Source organism: Sceloporus undulatus, chromosome 2, assembly GCF_019175285.1.
Source record: "Sceloporus undulatus isolate JIND9_A2432 ecotype Alabama chromosome 2, SceUnd_v1.1, whole genome shotgun sequence".
Classification (NCBI taxonomy): Eukaryota; Metazoa; Chordata; class Lepidosauria; order Squamata; family Phrynosomatidae; genus Sceloporus; species Sceloporus undulatus.
Genome location: NC_056523.1, coordinates 175,910,003 through 175,928,683, shown reverse-complemented (window position 1 = coordinate 175,928,683; position 18,681 = coordinate 175,910,003). Strand labels below are relative to the sequence as shown.

The window sequence follows — 18,681 nt, the reverse complement described above, 5'->3', positions numbered from 1 at the left end:
TGGCAGAGAAGGCTAAAGACCTTGTAGAACCACAAGTCCCAGGATTCCATAGGATGGAGATATAGCACTTAAAGTGGTGTTAAACTGCATTATTTCTACAGTGTAGATGTGCTCTGAGAGCAGTTTTCAGCTACAAGGGACAGTGATGTGCGCATGTGTGCAAAAGTCGCTATTTCCAAATCATTGGTGGGATATTCACACATCTGTGTGAAGACCAAATGTGCACTCTACCCTCTTTGCCATGTCGGTAATGTGCCCTTATCACATTATTGTCGGCTATGTGTGAAAACCATTTATGCATTTGCATGCTTTTGCGTGATGTGGACATTTTAATACTTTAATGGGATGGTGGCACATATGGTCCCCATATGATAAACCCCCTATGTATATAACGGCCAGGGTCCCAGTCATCTCGCTCTTATTGATTCCTTACATTAGGTAGTGTGTTTGTCTTTGCCTACACAGTTGGCCCTCCACATTTGTGGCTTTGACTTTTGTGGCTTTGATTAATATGGTCTCTCTAGGAATCTCTAAGTCCTCCAGCGCAATTCTGTTGGAAGTCGACCATAGAGGTGTGCTGGAGAACCAAGAAGTTCCTAGAGAAAGCACTTCTCTAGGCATTTGTAGGTCCTCCAGCATGTTTCTATGATCAACTTCTGGCAGATGCTAACCACAGAGGTGTGCTGGAGGACCTAGAGATCCCCAGAGAGGTGTCCTCTGAGGTAAAAAAGAACAGGGTTTTCTTTATTTGTGTTTTTCCACATCCATGGGGATCCTTCTCATCCCTAACCCCAGAGAGTGTGGAGGGACCGCTGTAGTGTTCAGAATTCACCCAGACTGAGACTTTTGTTATAACAAATAAACAGTGACTTTATTGAATAACATTTAGAAAGAAAGTAGCTTAGGTAAAATAGTTCAACTTGGTGCAGTTACTTTTAAACATACTGCAGAAACAATCCACTTTGAGACCATTTTAACTGCCCTGGCTCAGTGCTGGGGAATCCTGGGAAATGTAGTTTATTGTGGCACTAGAGCTCTCTGACAGAGGAGGCTGGATATTAAAGCTGTCTAAAAGTTAAAGCAGTCTCAAACTGGATTCCTTGATCAAAGGATTTTATGCAGCCATTTTGTCTTTTCTTCTTTAATGGAATCTTTCTTTCTTTCTTTCTTTCTTTCTTGTGCTGTTGTTGTTTTGAAAAAGAAGAATTGTTATGGGAAAACATGGGAGGATTACACGCAGAAACTAACACCTAAACCCCTAACGAGGGAGTTACAGTCTGAATGGCAGCAAGAGAAAAGGAGAGGCCGCAACACGAAGCTCAGTTTGAGGCTGTGCTACTGTGAGAAGCCAAACCCTTTCTGATTCTGAAGAAACTCGCAAGAGGGAAAAACCCAGCAGCACAGGGTCACCATAAACAGGAAACGACTCGAAAGACTACGACTCCCAGCATGCAGCGGGAAGGCGCCTTAGAGCTGGGACGCCGACGTTTGCTCCACGCGGGGCGCAAGGCCTTGTGGTCAATGTAGTCCCTGGGCCTATGTTGCTTGGCGGCCGAGGCCTTGTCCGGGACTGCAGCTTCCAGGATGCGCCTGGCAGCGGTGCGGAGGAGGCGGAGGCTGGGGGCGGTGGCTTCCTCCCTCCGGGCCATTGCAAGCCGGGCTGGAGGGCGGCAGGCGTCGTGGCGGAGGCGGCGGGGCAAGAGGAGGGAATGAGCGAGGAGGAGGCGGAGGAGCCTTGCGGGAGCGCGAGGAGCGGCGGCGGCGGCGGCGGCGGCTTCCCCAGGTGAGCCCCGTTGCCATGGCGACCGAGGAGCACACCCCGCCGCCTTGGAACGCCGTTGCTAGGTTACGCCATTCTCTCTGGGGGAGGCGTTGCTAAGGAGAGGGCAAGCCTTGGCTGCAGTAGCAGCAGAGCCCACCGTCTTCCCCAGGGAGCGAGGCTGGGCTCTGGGAGGAAGAGGACGAGGAGAAGGAGATGGGACTGCTGTGGTGGCGGCGGCGGCGGTGGAGGAGGAGGCCCGGGCAGAGTGGCCCCTAAGGGCAGAGGAGGACAGGGACCCACGCCATGGACGAGGGCGACCGCAGGACCACACGGGCCCTCCTCAGGCTGGTGGAGATGTAAATGCAGGCCCCTGTCAGCCAGGCTCAAGATGGAGGGCGCTCGCCCTGCCAAGGGCCCACGTGGCAAAAGCACAAAGCACCAAAACACACCGCAGAAATGACGAGCACAGTTTGAGCACGCTCTAACTGGCCCTGGCTCAGTGGTATGGAATTCTGGGAAGTGCAGTGTTCGGGAGACATTGAGGGAGAGAGAGAGCTCTGGGCCCACAGTAAACTACATCTCCCAGGACCCCATAGCATTGAGCCATGGCAGTTAAAATAGCGTCAGGCTGGATTATTTCTGCAGTGTGTGCTTTGCCCCCCAGTCATACTCAGAATGGAGGACATTTTCAGAGTCTTCCCGGACAGAGGTTGAAGTGTAGGGGATGCCTAGGGAAAGGAGGACAGGTGGTCCCCCTGCCTCCTGGACAGCCCTTCTCTTCAGTGCTTTCTTCCTTTTCATCCCTCTCTCTTCCTTTCTCCCCTCTTCTCCTAAATCTGAGGAAAGGGCAGGGTGGTCAGAAGTCCCAACTGCAAAGGAGGACGCAAGGCACCGCAGAATGTGAGCCCTTCAAGAAAGATGGAGGGCATCATCATCATCATCATCATTATTATTATTAACATCTATTTATAGACCACTGTAAAGTTTGCACAGCGCTTTACGTAGGACATTACAACTGTCAAAGCTAAAGACACTTGTATAAATTTACATTTGTGCTTCATAGTCACACTCAAAACGGAGGACGTTTTGGAATTCCTCATGGACAAGAGGCCGAAATGTAGGACATGTCCTGGAAAAAGAGGACATCTGATCACCCTGGGTTCAATGGAGCTCAGTGGGCGCCCTGGGCCAGCCACTCTCCTACCGCCTGGCCTACCTTGCAGGGTTGCTGTTGTGAGGATGAAGTGGTGAGGAATAGAGCCCCTGAGGCAAAAGTCACTTGGCAGGTACTGATTCTGAATGGTTGGGGGAGCAGAGCTCTCTGCATAGGGACTCATTTTCAATTGATTTCTCTACCAGTTTATAGATCTGTATTATTCAGACATGTTGAGCCTCACTTATCCAGAATGCTTGGGACTAGAAGCATTAGGGTTTTGAATTACTTATTTATTTAGGATTTCGGAATACCTGTCTTAAGAGTCAGTGGGGTGAACTGATTTGAATGCTGGGCCAAGACTCTGGAGATCAGGATTCAATTCCCTGCTCATGCATAAACATCCACCAAGTGGCCTTAGGCAAGTCTTAACCTCAAGAGGATGGCAATGGCAAACCCCCTCTGACCAAATCATGCCAGGAAAACCCTATGACAGGTTCACCTTAGAGTCTCCATAAGTCAAAAATGACTTGGAGCACACGCAACAGTAGCAAATATTGGAGATGGGACCCAAGCCTAAACACAAGATTCATTTAGGTTTCACATAGACCCTGTACACATAGCCTGAAGGTCATTTTATACAATATTTTTTATAATTTTGTGCATGAAACAAAATCCATGTACATTGGACCATCAGAAAGCATAAGTCTCACTGTCTCAGCCACCCATGAAAAAGGTTTTGGCTTTTGGAATTCTGGATAAGAAGGGAGACTCAAGCTGTATAAATAAATACATCTAACTGTCAAGTGACTTTTGCCTCACTCTGTATAGCTATATAGTTTGTTTCATCTCTCATGGCTATCCACCCATTTAAAGCTTCAAGTGTGGAGTTGCAGGTGCCTAAAAAGAGAGAGAGAGAAAGGGTTTAAATGCCTTTGTTGTGGGATTCTTTGTGATATTCCTGGTTGTGAGAAAGAATACAGCAGAGGGGAGAGTTAGGTCTGCTTTATTAATTTAATCTGTAACTCACTTTCTCCGCTTTGCAACAGCTCCAGAGGGTTTTGGAGAAAAAACATGGTAGGCTTGTCACACGCTCACCCTAGCTGTGTGAGTGTAAGCATGTTTATGAAGAAAGTTGACACACTTTATTCCCAAGGAATGGAGTTGTGTCATCTGATCCTAAACATCTTTCTTCCAAGGTTTGGCAGACTTTGGTAGGCAATTGGAACAGGATTGCAATTTAGCAGATAATTTCCTTTGCTGTGTATGTATCAAACCAAATCCTTATACTTCATCTCATTTTGATGTAAAGCCAGAAACCACAGCTCTTTGTGGCTGTCATGGAAGTCTGTTGTAAGCAATTGTAGCTAAATGGGCCTTCTAAGTACAAATTTAACATAGGTACCTCTTGAATCAATTGGAAAAGATACTTTTTTGGATTACATCTCCTAGAATCTCTCCAGCTACATGGCTACTTTGCTGAGATCTACCCAGACTCCTGTTTACTGGGGACACATTATAGGACTGGCTCTTTCCCTCCTGCCACGTTTATGAGCCCTCAGAGGCATCAGGCTGGCTGCTCATGTAAATGCTGGGATAGATGGACTTTTGGTCTGCTCCACTTCTTCTGCCTAATTAGAAACGCACTCATTACTCATGGGAATAGAAATAAATCTGCCATCCCCAGCTGTGAGTGCAATAAGATAGTTATAAAGAATGGCAAGAGTGAGTAATCTGCAGCCGTTGAGCCATGTTTTGAAGGTAACCTTGGAGTTTCTTTGTGATATGTTCCTACTCCTTCTTCTCCAGGATCTGTGGCATTCGCAGTTGGGCAGGTGGGTTGGCTTAGTTGTAGATCTGCTCTTGAAGGGAATGTTGCCTATTTCAGAACTGCTGTGGGAATAGCATTTATTTGTTGCTTACAATGCTTGAGATGGTGTACATGGCTCTCCTCTCGTTTGGTTTTCACAACAACACTGTGAGTTAAGTTAAACTGAGAGAGTGGCTGGACCTAAGTCACCCAGTGAATTTCATGGCAGAATGGGGTTAAAACATACAGAACAGAGGGGAAAGGTGTGTATGTGTGTAAGAGAATCACAACTTTTGTTGTGGGTTCTTCTTGGTTTTGAATTCCCATTGTACTTCAACAATGGTTATGCTGGCTAGAGCTGATGTAAGTTACAGTTCAACAGCATCGGGAGAACCACAAGTTCTCTACCCGCATTGTAGAGGATGACATTGTGGAAGGTTCAGAAGCACTGTTTGATCAAAGTAGGTCCTTGTGCAAAAGAAGGCTGATTCTAGAGAATTATCATTGTGTCTCCTTGTCCTCAGTATAGAGCAAATGCTGGCGTCTAATCCTGGCAAGACCCCAATCAGCCTGCTACAGGAGTATGGAACACGCATAGGCAAAACACCCGTCTACGATCTACTGAAAGCTGAGGGACAAGCCCATCAGCCCAACTTTACCTTTCGTGTCACAGTCGGTGACATCAGCTGCACCGGTTAGTTGCAATAAAGAATGGATGTGTGGATGAACCAGTGGTTAATTCTGTATTTGTTGGGGTGGGTGGGGGATCCCCTCCCTTCTGCACTCTTTCATGTTTGATGGAGAGAGTGGAGGTTAAACAGTCTGCATGGCTAGTTTCCATTATTGTGTGGGTGGTGGGAGGGAAAGAGAGAGCTGCTTTTTCCAGAGACATTTCCCAAAGCTCCCATTTTTGTTTAGAGTTTTATCTTGTCCTGTCAGAAGACTCAGAGTGTATTATAAAAAGGGGAGCACAGGGTGTTTGTGGAAACCATAGTTTTCTCCCACAATAACAAAGGACTAGAGTGCAACTTTGGTGCAGCTTCTGGACTCTTAGGCCTGTTACAGACTGCCAAAATAAAGCTGCTTCGGATCTCTTTGGAGGTATGCTATTTAAATGATCCATGGGTCCTAAGAGTCCGGAGGTTGCGCCAAAGCCACACTCCATTCCTAAGCACTGGAGTGCAGCTTTGGTGTATCTTCCGGATTCTCAGGATGATGGCATACCTCCAAACAGCATACCTCCAAAGAGACCCGAAGCAGCTTTATTTTGGCAGTCTGTAACAGGCCTAAGTATGCATTGAAATAGCATACCTCCAAAGTGACCCAAAGCAGCTTTATTTTGGCCTGACTGTATGGTGCCAATAATAATTTTAAAAAACCTGTGTGCTAGCTACCGTAGAGAAGTGAACTGAAGAAAGGATTTTCAGAACTGTAATGGGATGGTCAGGATTCAGATACAAATAGGCTGGTTTGCAGTCCGAGATCAGGAATTTCAAGGGTTGTTATTAATGAAGCTTCTCAAGTATTGAAAATTAAAAAGGAAGGATGTGTGGGTATCAGTGATTCTGGATTAGCCACATATTTTTTCTTTATCTTGCTTGCCAAGTTAGCCTGTTGCAAGTGGATCAGTTGGATATACACACGCATATTCATCAGGACCCAGTAGTGTTGTCAGGACATCATTACATTGTCATGCCTCGTACATAGAATTATGGTCTGAAGGTACATGAGGCAGCTGTGTTGCTAAAGCTAAGCAAGTCTGGGTTTGGTCAGGTGCTGGATAGGAGACTTCCAGGAATGGCCTGGGAATCCTCCTATCTTGGAGGAAAGGCAGGGCATGAATACAAAAATAAAGTGCTCTGTGTTTGGCCAGGAACTTTGTACTCCAGTCACAATGCATCCTTAAAAGTTGCCATTCTAATCTTGTATCATGATATGCCTTCTTTCCTATTGCTGCTTTCAGGCCAAGGCCCTAGCAAAAAAGCAGCAAAACACAAGGCAGCAGAGGTGGCACTCCGACTTCTGAAGGGAGGAATCATGTTAGAGCCTGCTCCCATGGAGGAAGCCAGGTGAGGGTGACACTGTTGTTGTTGAGAAGGCTGGAAGAACCACTATTGTGCCCTTAGAAGGAGTTTTTGTTAGCTACTTAACTTTCCCCCCTCATCTGTGAGAGATAATTGGTGGATGAAAAGGCATACTCTCTCTGTTACTGGTTGCACTGGCAAGTAAAAGGAAAGACATGGATATTGCCACAGGAGTGGAAGACAAAAGTGTTTGTGGGGAATCTAAAGCACTTAATTGGTTCTCCTCAAAGGCTACATCTGCTCTGCAAAAACAATCCAGTTTAACACCACTTTAATTGCCCTGTGACAGAGAAGACTAAATGTCTCACAGAAACTACAGTTTCCAGAATTTCATAGCATTGAGCCATCATGGCAGTTAAAATGTTGCCAAACTAGATTGTTTCTGCAGTGCGGATGCAGCCATAGATAGGCAAGCCTCCAACATGGTGGCTGCATCACCATATTTTTATTTCAGCTGCTGTTGGGCTCAGCAGCCAAATGCCAAAAGTAGGCAGGGATGTGTACTTCAACACTGTGTTTTAACACCCACACATGCGAAATGAAATTAAATTCTGTTCCAAGAAATGCTTTGAAGTGCAGTATGATCCAGTTTGTATGCAAATTTTCTTGATTTGCATAATACATTTTGCTTTTGCCAATCAGGTAGAGGGACAAAGAGCATTATAAATACACGTTATTGGCACTCAACCCCAATGGCATACTGCAAATCGTGGTCAGTTCCCATACTCTTGAGATTTGATCAGACAACATGCAAATGTTTCACTTAATATTTTCTATCGATACTGAGGGAGAAAAAAATTCTTGTTGTTAAGAAAATGAAACCTGAGATTTGCATGGTGCTGCACTCCAAACTGTGCCACAGAAGTAGTTCTGATCCTATGCACAGATACATGCTTATGCCAAGAGCCATGGGAACAAGATATGTTTTGCAGGCAGGATTGCTGTGGTGGAGAAGAGGTTGGATGCAGGGTGTCTGTGAGGAACAAGAAGATTCCACACAGATTCTGGGGGTGGGATGTGGGGATTTTGTTACATTTTGGAATGCTTAATCCACTGCATGTGCTTTTTGCTACTGAAGCTTGCTTTTTTTTTTTTTTTTAATGTTGTCACCTTGTATTTCGAAGCTCTCCTTTCTCTCTAGAGCCCTTGGCTCAGACCACCATCCCAGCTGCCTCACCTGTACCTATCTTGCCAGTTCCATCACCCAGGTAATGAGATGGGCACAGAAGTGAAATTGCAAAGATTGGGCTGCCTGGTGCCTTCATATGCACCCAGGTTTTCTTGCCCTATATGAGTGCTTAACTCAAAGACGTTAGTGGCTGTAGGAAGATGTTCCTACTACTTGTGCCTGCTGTCCTTACCACTGGCATCCTCCTAGCCAACAGTGTATCAGCTTGGGAACTGGGTAGGTTAGATGGGGCTGCCCCTCTTTCAATAGCTACCAATACTCTGGAAGTGTAGGGAAAGAAGTACCATAGATAGTACAGAAAGTTATTGGTGGTATGTCTAGGGTGGATCACTTCAGTGCATCTGGGAGGCCATTTTCTATGCCTAGGCTGCTCTGGGCCCACAGACTGCTCCAAATAAACAAAAAGAAAAACCACAAGTGACCATGAGTCCTCCTATGTATTTGAAAAATGGCTAAAAAATATGAAATGCAGATGGGCTGCAATCTATTTAAACCTTCCAGAAGAGCAAATTTACCTCTCATTTTGCCAGAAAATGGTCAGTCTGAGGGAGTTGGGGGCCACAAGAATAACCTTGGGGGCCCGGTGTGACCCTTGAGCTGGATTTTGCCTGCCCTATTGCTTGGAATTAGTCAGTAATTAGTAGTTAGAAAGCCCTTTTCAATCCAGCATCCCCGATCCTGATTGATTGGTCAATATCTTACCCTGCATTTGATGCCTGGAACATCTCCTGAATCCCCATACCTCTAACTAGCAGTGGATGGCATTTTTTGGTTTGGCAAAATTTGGGGAAATGCTTACCCTGTGTCTTCTTCTACCCAAAAGCACAAATATGGATGTGACTGCCCCAGAGTCAGCACAGCAGTCGGAGTGCAATCCGGTTGGGGCCCTGCAGGTAGGCAGCTCATTTCTCTGTGGTTTATTTCAAACAAAAGTAGACATCCATGGTGGCACAGGAGGGAGTAGGCTATGCCAGGACTCCTGTCCTTGTAGCCATTTGCCAGCTACCTGTTTCATTCTTCACCCCACCCCTTAGTTTGCTTATACAGTGCACCTGCACAATATGCGGGCACACTATACGCAGCTTCAAGCATACACTGAAGCTGTGCGACAATGAAACAAATGGTGTGCGTGCCTGTGCCGCCTGTACACACACCCCATTGTTTGCAATGGTGTGCAAGCATACGTAGAATTCCCCTTATGCGGGGGAATCCGGAATCGATCCCCCTGCTTAAGGGAAGGTCCCACTGTACTAAGACATTTAGGGTAAAACCTCAGTGCTCTCAACATTCTGACTGGAATGCAGGTCATTTAATTCCTATAGGCCACTAGGAAGCACTGAATCAAGACCCACAGAGCTACAAGCAGGAATCTTAGTGTTATCTAAGCTGTTCTGCATTTCCCTTTCAACCCTTCCCCCAAGTCTCTCTCCAAATGTGGGAGTTCCTTTTGAAGAGGAAGGTCCAGATGTTGCATTAGATCATCTTGCATCATCTGCATGAGACTCCTTAGATCTTGGCTTCAGAACAGAAACAACCTAAATAACCTACAGTTACTATAACTCTGGAATGGAATACATCATGCTTTCTACCTCAAATGACTAGTAGATTCCAAAGAGAGAAGACTGGCAGGACTTTCTTTTTCTCTTACATTGTCCTTTTCAGCAACGGACAGATACTTTGGCTGGCTTTCTTGATATGTCTTGTGGTGATCTGTGCTGTCCTGTGGTGATGTATCCTTCATGTGATCATAGCAGGCAGTGGCATCATTAGAGGAGCGCGGGAGGGGGGAGGCAGACTGCACTGGGTGACATCCCAGAGGGGAGTGTCACTTGTGGGGGGTACACCTGGAGGGTCTGGCACAGCTACTGGATAAGGAAGATAAGGCACCTTCCTTCTCATCCAGCATCCACAAGAGACCCTAAACAGGTTCTCTGGAGGTTGCAGTACCATCCCCCTCAGTACTGGTAGCTGCCTTCAGGGTCCAGCATGACTGCAGTAGTCTGGATAAGTGAGCGGCAAGGGCAAAGCAGTTCACACACACACACGCAATGGACGACAACAAACTTCACGTTGCTTGCTGGCTTATTTTCCCTCTTAGTTCCACTTGCAGCCCTGTCTTCTATAGGCGTGCTCAGAATTTAGCCCCTAAACAGATTGGTGATAAACGCTGGCATTGGGGCAGAGTGGAGGGGTGTTGACCACACGCCGCATGCTCTGACAGTGCCCCCATGCTGGCATGACACCACACACCCCACTGCATGGCAGGAGGCGTCACAGCGCTTCCTTGGTGCAACGAGTTTACGCGCTGCACCAAATGAGCGCTGAAAGGCCAAGGTGCTGGTGGCTATGGCACCCTTTCCGTGGTGCAAAAAGAAGCCACAGACCTGCCAGGTTGGGGGGCATGGCTTTGCCGCATCCCCGATATAGCAAGGAAAGGGCGGCATCCTGCTGCCCCTTAGGGGCCATCTGTAAAGCCCCTAAATGAGGTATACATCCAAATATGTTTAAATGAAGCACAGCTTTATAGATATTTGAACAGTAATAAAGTTACGAGCTGTCAGTCCCTCTGTGAGTCTGAGGATGAGTGGCACTTTACAGTTTGCTGTCTTTCTTTCTGCCTCTTTTTCTCCAGGAGCTGGTCGTGCAGAAGGGCTGGCGTTTGCCTGAATACACAGTCACTCAGGAATCAGGACCAGCACACCGCAAAGAATTCACCATGACTTGCCGTGTTGAAAGGTTCATTGAAATAGGTACATTAAAAACAAGCCTGGGTGGAGAATATGGTCTATGAACCATTGGTGGAAAGGGATTGGGTGAGATTCATAGGGAAGCAACAAGGTGTAGATGCAGAAGAGTTAAGAAACGATAGTCTAGGTTGCTTATATCTTCAATCATCATCATCATCTTTATTTATACCCCACTTTTCTGTTCCCAAACTATCAAAGTAGCTTACATCTAAAATCATTCAAATATACAATACATTGTACATATAATATCCCTATCCCCCCTAAAAAGAATTAAACACATTACAATTAAAATTTATCAGTTAAAATAAACTATTAATAATAAAATAATTCATAAGCTGAGTGATACAGAGTACATAATGGGAAAGGAATTCATTCACCTCTAAGAGCAGAAGGTTGAAACTGTTCTGTGACAAGTAAAGCTGAGTTTTCCAGCTTGTACAAGCAAATGTTAAAAACAAACAAATGTGGCATGTTTGTTTACTTTGGCTCCTGATCCTTTGAGGTTGGACAGCATGGGTAGGCTGTGATGTGTACATGAGGATATAGCTCCAAACACTGCTCAGATGTGCTCCCCTTTGCTGTCCTTTTTCACATCTCTTGCCATTCATCCTAAGCCCCTGAAGTTACATAACCAAATGATCCTTTTCTTCTCCCATCAGGCAGTGGCACTTCCAAAAAACTGGCCAAGCGGAATGCTGCAGCCAAAATGCTGGTGCGGATCCACAATGTACCTCTGGACCCACGAGAGGGCAGTGAGGCTGAAGTGGAGGAGGACCAGTTCTCTATTGTGAGTCTAGGCAGGGGAGAGGAAACAAAATTTGTTTTGTGGTAACATTTATACCCTCAATCCGTGAAAGTTCTGTGGGAAACAAAAAGTTTTATTACCTTTGAGAAGGTTTCTAAAGTGAAGAGTTTGTTTAAGTATTCTGGAAATGAGGAGGTTTGATTGTAATTATGGACTTTACAACACCTAGGCAAGATCTGGATTTCTCCAAAATGTGAGGACAGGCAGAGGTTGATAAAATGATAAAAAGGGTTTTTTGGTCTTGTTTGATGTGGCAGAACTCATCTTTTAGTTGTCAGTTTTTGTCAGAAATGCAGAATAGAGTTCTGTTCGTGTCAGTATTCTTTCTTGCACACTCCTTCTTCCCCATGTCTTTCTGCATGGCTAAGTCTACATGCCATGCACACCCCCTAATTCTGGTGTTACGGATGTCATTGCAGAAAATGTCCACTCATGTTGTATCAAACTGTATCTGGATTGAAAACTGTTGGGGCTGAGTATTACAGGATGAAGAGTTAGAGCACATGGCATGGGGGGGGGGGGGGAGCTTCAGTAAAAAAGGAGCTTTCACATTTGGACCCTGCTCAAGCTTTCAAAGTTTTTCCAGAACTTAGCTGGCAGGTTGGAGCTGCGCTGCTGCTCCCACTTTATCTTTTCACACAGGTCAAGAGAAGAAGTATCAGAAGCAATGTTTTTGTTGTGGGGAGGGACTTGAAGATTTGAGAGGAAAGTATGGCTCTGGGGAAGGAAGGGGAGGAGTATCTGGGTTTGAATCTTAGCTTCTCTCAGATTGAAAGTCCTTCTTCACTGGGGAGAAAAGTAGAAAACTGGCTGCAGCACTCTCTGCCAGACAAAGAAGGATTGTGAGCCCTGGGGCAAAGCTTCTCCATTTGTGCTCAGTCACCCTGGAAGCTGCAGATGAGCAGCAAGCCAGCCTACCCTCCTTTTGCAGTAAGATCAGCATGGGCAAAAAGAAGGAACATGAAAGGCTGAGGTAGAAAAGGGACCCGTGGCAAGCTGGGCATGGCAAAGGTAGATGCCACAGGCTGGGTGGCTACTTTACAAACAGTAGATCTAATATATATAAAAAAATAGGCATTGGGGACACTAGGGTTGTCACCCAAGATGAAAGTGGGTGGTAGTCAGAAACGTTTTACAGATCACTATTGTAAATGAACGTCCCATCCACGGTGTCTTGCTCAAAATCTCTGTTTCCATCTTTGCCATTGTGAAGTCAGCAGGCAAAGTTCTTCCATAATACTCTGCTGCCAGCCTCTGAAGCTTATCTAGACACTAGGGCCTGTTACAGACAGCCAAAATAAAGCTGCTTCGAGTCACAGTGGAGGTATGGTGTTTCAATGATGCATGGGTCCTAAGAGTCCAGAAGTCACACCAAAGAGCCCTAAGGACTGGAGCGTGGCTTTGGTGTGGCTTCTGGACTCTTAGGACCCATGCATCATTGAAACACCATACCTCCACTGTGACTCGAAGCAGCTTTATTTTGGCTGTATGTAACAGGCCTAGGTGACAAAATCTAGTACATGTGTGCTTCAGGCAGGTCTGCACACAGGTCAGCCAACCAACCAGCCAGAGCAGAGAATAAGTCTGTACCCACCAACCAGAAAGATTTACATAGTCCTGAAATGTGAAATTTTTTGATGCCCATCAATTCATATGTGTACATACATACACTAAACTTCCAGCTGTGCAGAGATTGCAAAAAAATGACTTTTTCTTTACTATGGCTCCCCAAATCTCTCAGTTTAGTAATTCTAGGAATCATAGTCCAAAACGATAGCTTTTACAAAATCTGCAGAGATATACAATACACAGACAACTGATTATGCATTGTACTTCAGCACAAAGAGGGAAATTATTACAAAGACATAACACAGTTTTGCTTTACTGTAAAGGTTTACAGAAAGAAGAAAGTCTGTTTTTGTACCCATCCTCTTGTGCTAGACAATCAGCTATTACTAATAATGTTAACGATAAGGAAGAACATCAAGCAGGGAATTGTGGTTGGCTGTATAAGGAGCAGGTGGGATGCTGAGGAAATGGGGAGGCAAGACTTGGAAGACCACACAAAACAGGATTCTCTGAGTCTGAATAGGACAGGGTGGGCCCTGTGGAGGGCAGAATGAATAGATTTAATGAAGATGTAATAACCTTGTTTCAGATTGAGGGGAACACAGCATACTTCACTTCCTGGTTGGTCAGGAAGACTTAGAGACTCACTGCCTTCTAGACCACAAAACCCAAAGTGGGTTAATCATAGAATCATAGAATTGGAAGAGACCACAAGGGCCATCCAATCCAACCCCCTGCCATGCAGAAAATCTCAATCAAAGCATACCTGACAGATGGCCATCCAGCCTCTGTTTGAAGACCTCCAAGGAGGGAGACTCCACTACACTTTGAGGAAGTGTGTTCCACTGTCAAACAGCCCTTACTGTCAGGACGTTCCTCCTGATGTTGTTGTGGAATCTCTTTTCCTGTAGCTTGCATCCATTGTTTCAAGACCTAGTCTCTGGAGCAGCAGAAAACAAGCTTGCTCCCTTCTCAATATGGCATTCCTTTAAGTATTTAAACAGGGCTATCATATCACCTCTTAACCTTCTCTTCTCCAGGCTAAACATCCCCAGCTCCCTAAGGCATTCCTCATAGGGCATGGTTTCCAGACCCTTCACCATTTTAGTCGTCCTCCTTTGGACACGCTCCAGTTTCTCCACATCCTTTTTGAATTGTGGTGCCCAGGACTGGATACGGTATTCCAGGTGGGGACTGACCAAAGCAGAATAGAGTGGCACTATTACTTCCCTTGATTTAGACACTATACTTCTATTGATGCAGCCTAAAATTGCATTGGCCTTTTTAGCTGCTGCATTGCACTGTTGACTCATGTTCAACTTGTGGTCTACTTGGACTCCCAGATCCCTTTCACACGTAGTTTCATTCAGCCAGGTGTCGCCCATCCTATACAGTGGTGCCTCGGGTTACGAAATTAATTCGTTCCGCGGCTAATTTCGTAACCCGAAAAACCTTCGTAACCCGAATTGCCATAGGCGCTAATGGGAAAAAAGCCGCGGCTCTGCCGCGGCTCCATTTAAACAGCGCCAGGGTTTTTTCGTAACCCGAAAAAACCTTCGTAACCCGAAACAATAAATCCCTATGGGATTTATTCGTATCCCGAAAAATTCGTAACCTGGGTAATTCGTATCCCGAGGTACCACTGTATCTGTGCATTTCATTTTTCTGCCCTAAGTGCAGTACCTTACATTTCTCCGTGTTGAAATTCATTTTGTTAGCTTTGGCCCAGCTTTCTAGTCTATTCAGGTCATTTTGAATTTTGATCCTGTCCTCTGGGGTATTAGCTGCTACTCCTATTTTGGTGTCATCTGCAAATTTGATGAGTATGCCCCCAATTCTGTCATCGAAATCATTGATAAAGATGTTGAATAGCACTGGGCCCAGGACAGAACCCTGTGGGACCCCACTGGTCACTTCTCTTCAGGATGATAAGGAGCCATTGTTGAGCACCCTTTGGCTTCGACCAGTCAACCAATTACAAATCCATGTAACAGTTACTTTGCCTAGCCCACATTTTACTAGCTCGTTTGCAAGACTGTCATGGGGAACCTTGTCAAAGGCTTTACTGAAATACTATATCCACAGCATTCCCTTCATCTACCAAGCTGGTAATTTTATCAAAAAAAGAGATAAGATTTGTCCGGCATGATTTGTTTCTCTGAAATCTGGGTTGACTTTTTGTGATTATGGAATTGCGTTCTAGATGTTTACAGACTCTCTTTAATAATCTGCTCTAGAATCTTTTTTGGTATTAATGTCAGACTAATTGGACAATAATTGTTGGGATCCTCTTTTCCCCCTTTTCGAAGATGGGGACAATGTTTGCCTTCCTCCAGTCTGCTGGCACTTCTCTTGTTCTCCAGGAGTTCTCAAAGATTATTGCCAATGGCTCCGATATTACATTTGCCAGTTCTTTTAATACCCTTGGATGTAGTTCATCTGGTCCTGGAGACATATATTAATTTAGGTTAACCAGGTATTCCTGTACCATCTCTTTACTTATTCTGTGCTGAAATTCCTCTATTCTATCCTCTGTTCCATTATCCTCAGATTGAGCACTCTTTGCCTTATTTGAGAAGATAGGCAAAGAAGGTATTGAGTAATTCTGCCTTTTCTCTGTCCCCTGTTAGCATTTTACCATCTTTTCCACACAGTGGCCCTACCGTTTCGTTCTTCTTCCTTTTGCTGTGGACATACCCAAAAAATCACCCTGGCTGCTAAAATAAAATAGGCTCTTTAAGAATAGTTTAGAAATCACAAGATGGGTCTTAACAATAGGCAATGGTGAGTGCCTGATTTAACCATTGTTAGAGCCCAGGAGCTAAACAGTTCATCACTGGAATCTATAAAGAGAGCTTACCTGTTTCCTTGAAATTTCATTACCTAAAAAAAATAGCAGACATGAAAAGGGGAAAGGGAGTTAAAGGAAAGAAGGACAAGGAAGAGAGGCTAATAACACCAGGTGGTAGATGGATGTATAGTGGCTTGGCACAGTGACCTTAATGGCCAGTTTTCCACTGACTAATTCTGCCGCTAGCCACAAAGTCAGCAACTCAAGTAGTATTGTTGCTTTCCTTCTTACTGCATTCTTATGATTTAACAAGCTTGGAAATCCCATGGCTAGGATCTAGTTGTATCTTTGTGCTGATGTAAGAAGGCTATAGCAAATCTTGCAAGAGATGGATTCTGCATGCAATCGCCACAGCATCTTCTCCAAAGGTCTAGGAAACCCTGCAAAACAGAATTCTGAATGACCCAGAGGGCTCTGAGAGTGGGTGGGAAGGAGAGTGTTGTGGTATGAATGAAGAGGAGCTGCAGATGGGATTGGAAATGGCCTCTTCCACCACCTGCCAATTGGCGTCTTGTATGTAGTTGCATGCCCATACCAGGGAGTCTTGTAAGGGTCCCAAGCAGAAAGCTTTGCACTGATCATGCCAATAATCACAAATCTGTTTTGGGATGAGGATGCTTTGGGCCTGTACCATGTTTCCTGCCATGGCTGTCAACTGGCCAGTTTAAAAGCATCCTTCTCTGAAGATGCCAGCCACAGATGCTGGCGAAACGTCAGAAAGAAACTCTGCTAGAACATGGCCACATAGCCCAAAAAACCCACAAAAAACTATGGATGCCGGCCATGAAAGCCTTCGACTTTACATCCTTGTGTGTGGTCTGACTACTGTAATGACTTGGTAGTTGAGGAAGGTCTTTGCATTTATCTGGAGGGTTTCACACAGAAGCCTTATCCAGCCCTACCCGAACTTAGGACCCCTTGCATACAAAACATATGTGTGCTCCACCAGTGAGTGATGGTTCCTGGCCTTGGCACAAGGTGCTGGGTGGGTAGGGGATTCCAAACTAACTGGGAGGTGTAACCACAGAAGGGGACAGAAATACCAGTATTCTGAAGCGCAGTTCTAGGAGAGGGGTCAGTTATCTTGCTGTGATCTTTGGAAAATGCACTACCTAAATGTTCCCTCTTCTCTTTCCCCATTCCTGTCAAACCTCCCCCCCCCCCTTTATCAGACTGCAGGAAACAAATTGGATGGGGTGAAAGGGCGAGGTCCTGGCTGCACCTGGGACTCTCTGCGCAACTCAGCTGGAGAAAAGATTTTGCACTTGAAGACCCACCCAATAGAGGTGTTCAGCATTAGTTTCTGCAGCCTCTTGCAGGAGCTCTCTGAAGAACAGAGTTTTGACATCAGCTACCTCGATATTGGTAAGGGACCTAAGATGAGGGGTTCCTCGTACAATGGAATGGACTGCCTCATAGTGCGGCAGGCTCTCCTTCATGGGCAATTTTTAAAAACAGAAGTTAGATGGCCACCTGTCAGGGATAGTTAAACTGTATGTTTCTGTACAGGGAGGGGGTTGCACTAGATTGCTTGTCGTGTGCTGTATAATTCTGTGCCACTTTGTACTGATCAACCAACCAGCCCTGATCCTGTTTGAAAATCTCCACTGCTTGCCTAGGTATGTTTTCTCCACATAAATATCTGAAGTTATGTTTTCAAGTTGCAAACTGAGTGCATTGTCTTCCCTCTCCTTCCAGATGAGATGAGCTTGAGTGGCCTGTACCAGTGCTTGGTGGAACTCTCTACACAGCCAACCACAGTGTGCCATGGCTCAGCCAGTTCCCGCCATGCTGCTCGGGCTGTGGCTGCTCGCAATGCCCTTCAGTACCTCAAAATTATGGCAGGGGGCAAGTGAGCCTCCCCTCAATAGCACTGGTGACTCTGAGCAGCTGTGGATTCCGAAACACCTTTTTTTGTCTCCACCTTCCTACCCACTAAAGAAAGAGTTTCCTTTTCCCTGCCTTGATTGGCAGCAAAGTGGAGGGGAAGACTTGCAGCGGTTGCAAGAGGAGAACCTCCCCAAGTTATTTTGGGAAGTGATGGGTTATTTTCAGCTGGAATCAAGAATTGGAGGAAGCCGGCATACTCACAGAAGACATGAGGTTGGTGGCAACTTGTGGTCCTGGGACCTAGTTGCTGGTACTGACCATCTGGAGATCCTGGTTCCTCCTTCTCAGTGGCTCATGTGAGGTCACCCTGGTTCTTCTTGTCATGATGGTGGAACCAAACACTGACTAACCTCATGGTTGTGGGAGTTGCAATAAATTGGATTTTTATAAAGAGATGTCTTCTTTAACCCACTGGGTACTTCAAGTGATCACTGTGGGCTCACACATATGTGGAAATGTTCCCCTTTCACTACTATTTCCTCTGTCAAAGACCTGCAGGTACAAATAAGCATTCAGATTCTTCAGGCTTCTTGCCATTCTTTGGCTGATGTTTGATAGGATTACCTGTTTAAATACCAAATTGTTTAGCATACAGCACTAGCATGTAAGAAAGAAAGGCTCCCCCCCCCTTTCTGCTGTCATGCTAATTTTCTATGCTCTGAAAAGCATGGATTGCTCATACTTCTAAAAAATGCTGAAACTAAGGCCTGGAACAGATGGGCCTTTGTGGTGCCCTTGTCACGTGCGAGGGCTGCCTGGTGGGCGGAGCACCCACGCCCGGCAGCCCTCGCACATGACAGCATCGCAGCTGCAGTGCACCC

At 45.6% G+C, this 18,681-nt stretch overlaps 1 protein-coding gene across 2 annotated transcripts; it reads left to right on the top strand.

Moving 5' to 3' along the window:
- The first annotated feature begins 1,503 nt into the window (after positions 1-1,503).
- TARBP2 (TARBP2 subunit of RISC loading complex) lies at positions 1,504-18,251 on the top strand. Of its 2 annotated transcripts, none has more exons than XM_042454132.1 (9): positions 1,504-1,783; positions 5,250-5,419; positions 6,689-6,794; positions 7,934-8,017; positions 8,822-8,891; positions 10,631-10,748; positions 11,405-11,532; positions 17,143-17,335; positions 17,669-18,251. In XM_042454132.1, the coding sequence occupies exons 1-9, from the start codon at positions 1,539-1,541 to the stop codon at positions 17,824-17,826; spliced, it is 1,272 nt and encodes a 423-aa protein (XP_042310066.1). In that variant the 5' UTR covers positions 1,504-1,538; the 3' UTR covers positions 17,827-18,251. The 2 variants fall into 2 exon arrangements, with proteins under 2 accessions (XP_042310066.1, XP_042310067.1); XM_042454133.1 differs by lacking the exon at positions 1,504-1,783 and adding an exon at positions 1,953-2,118.
- The last annotated feature ends 430 nt before the right edge of the window (positions 18,252-18,681 follow it).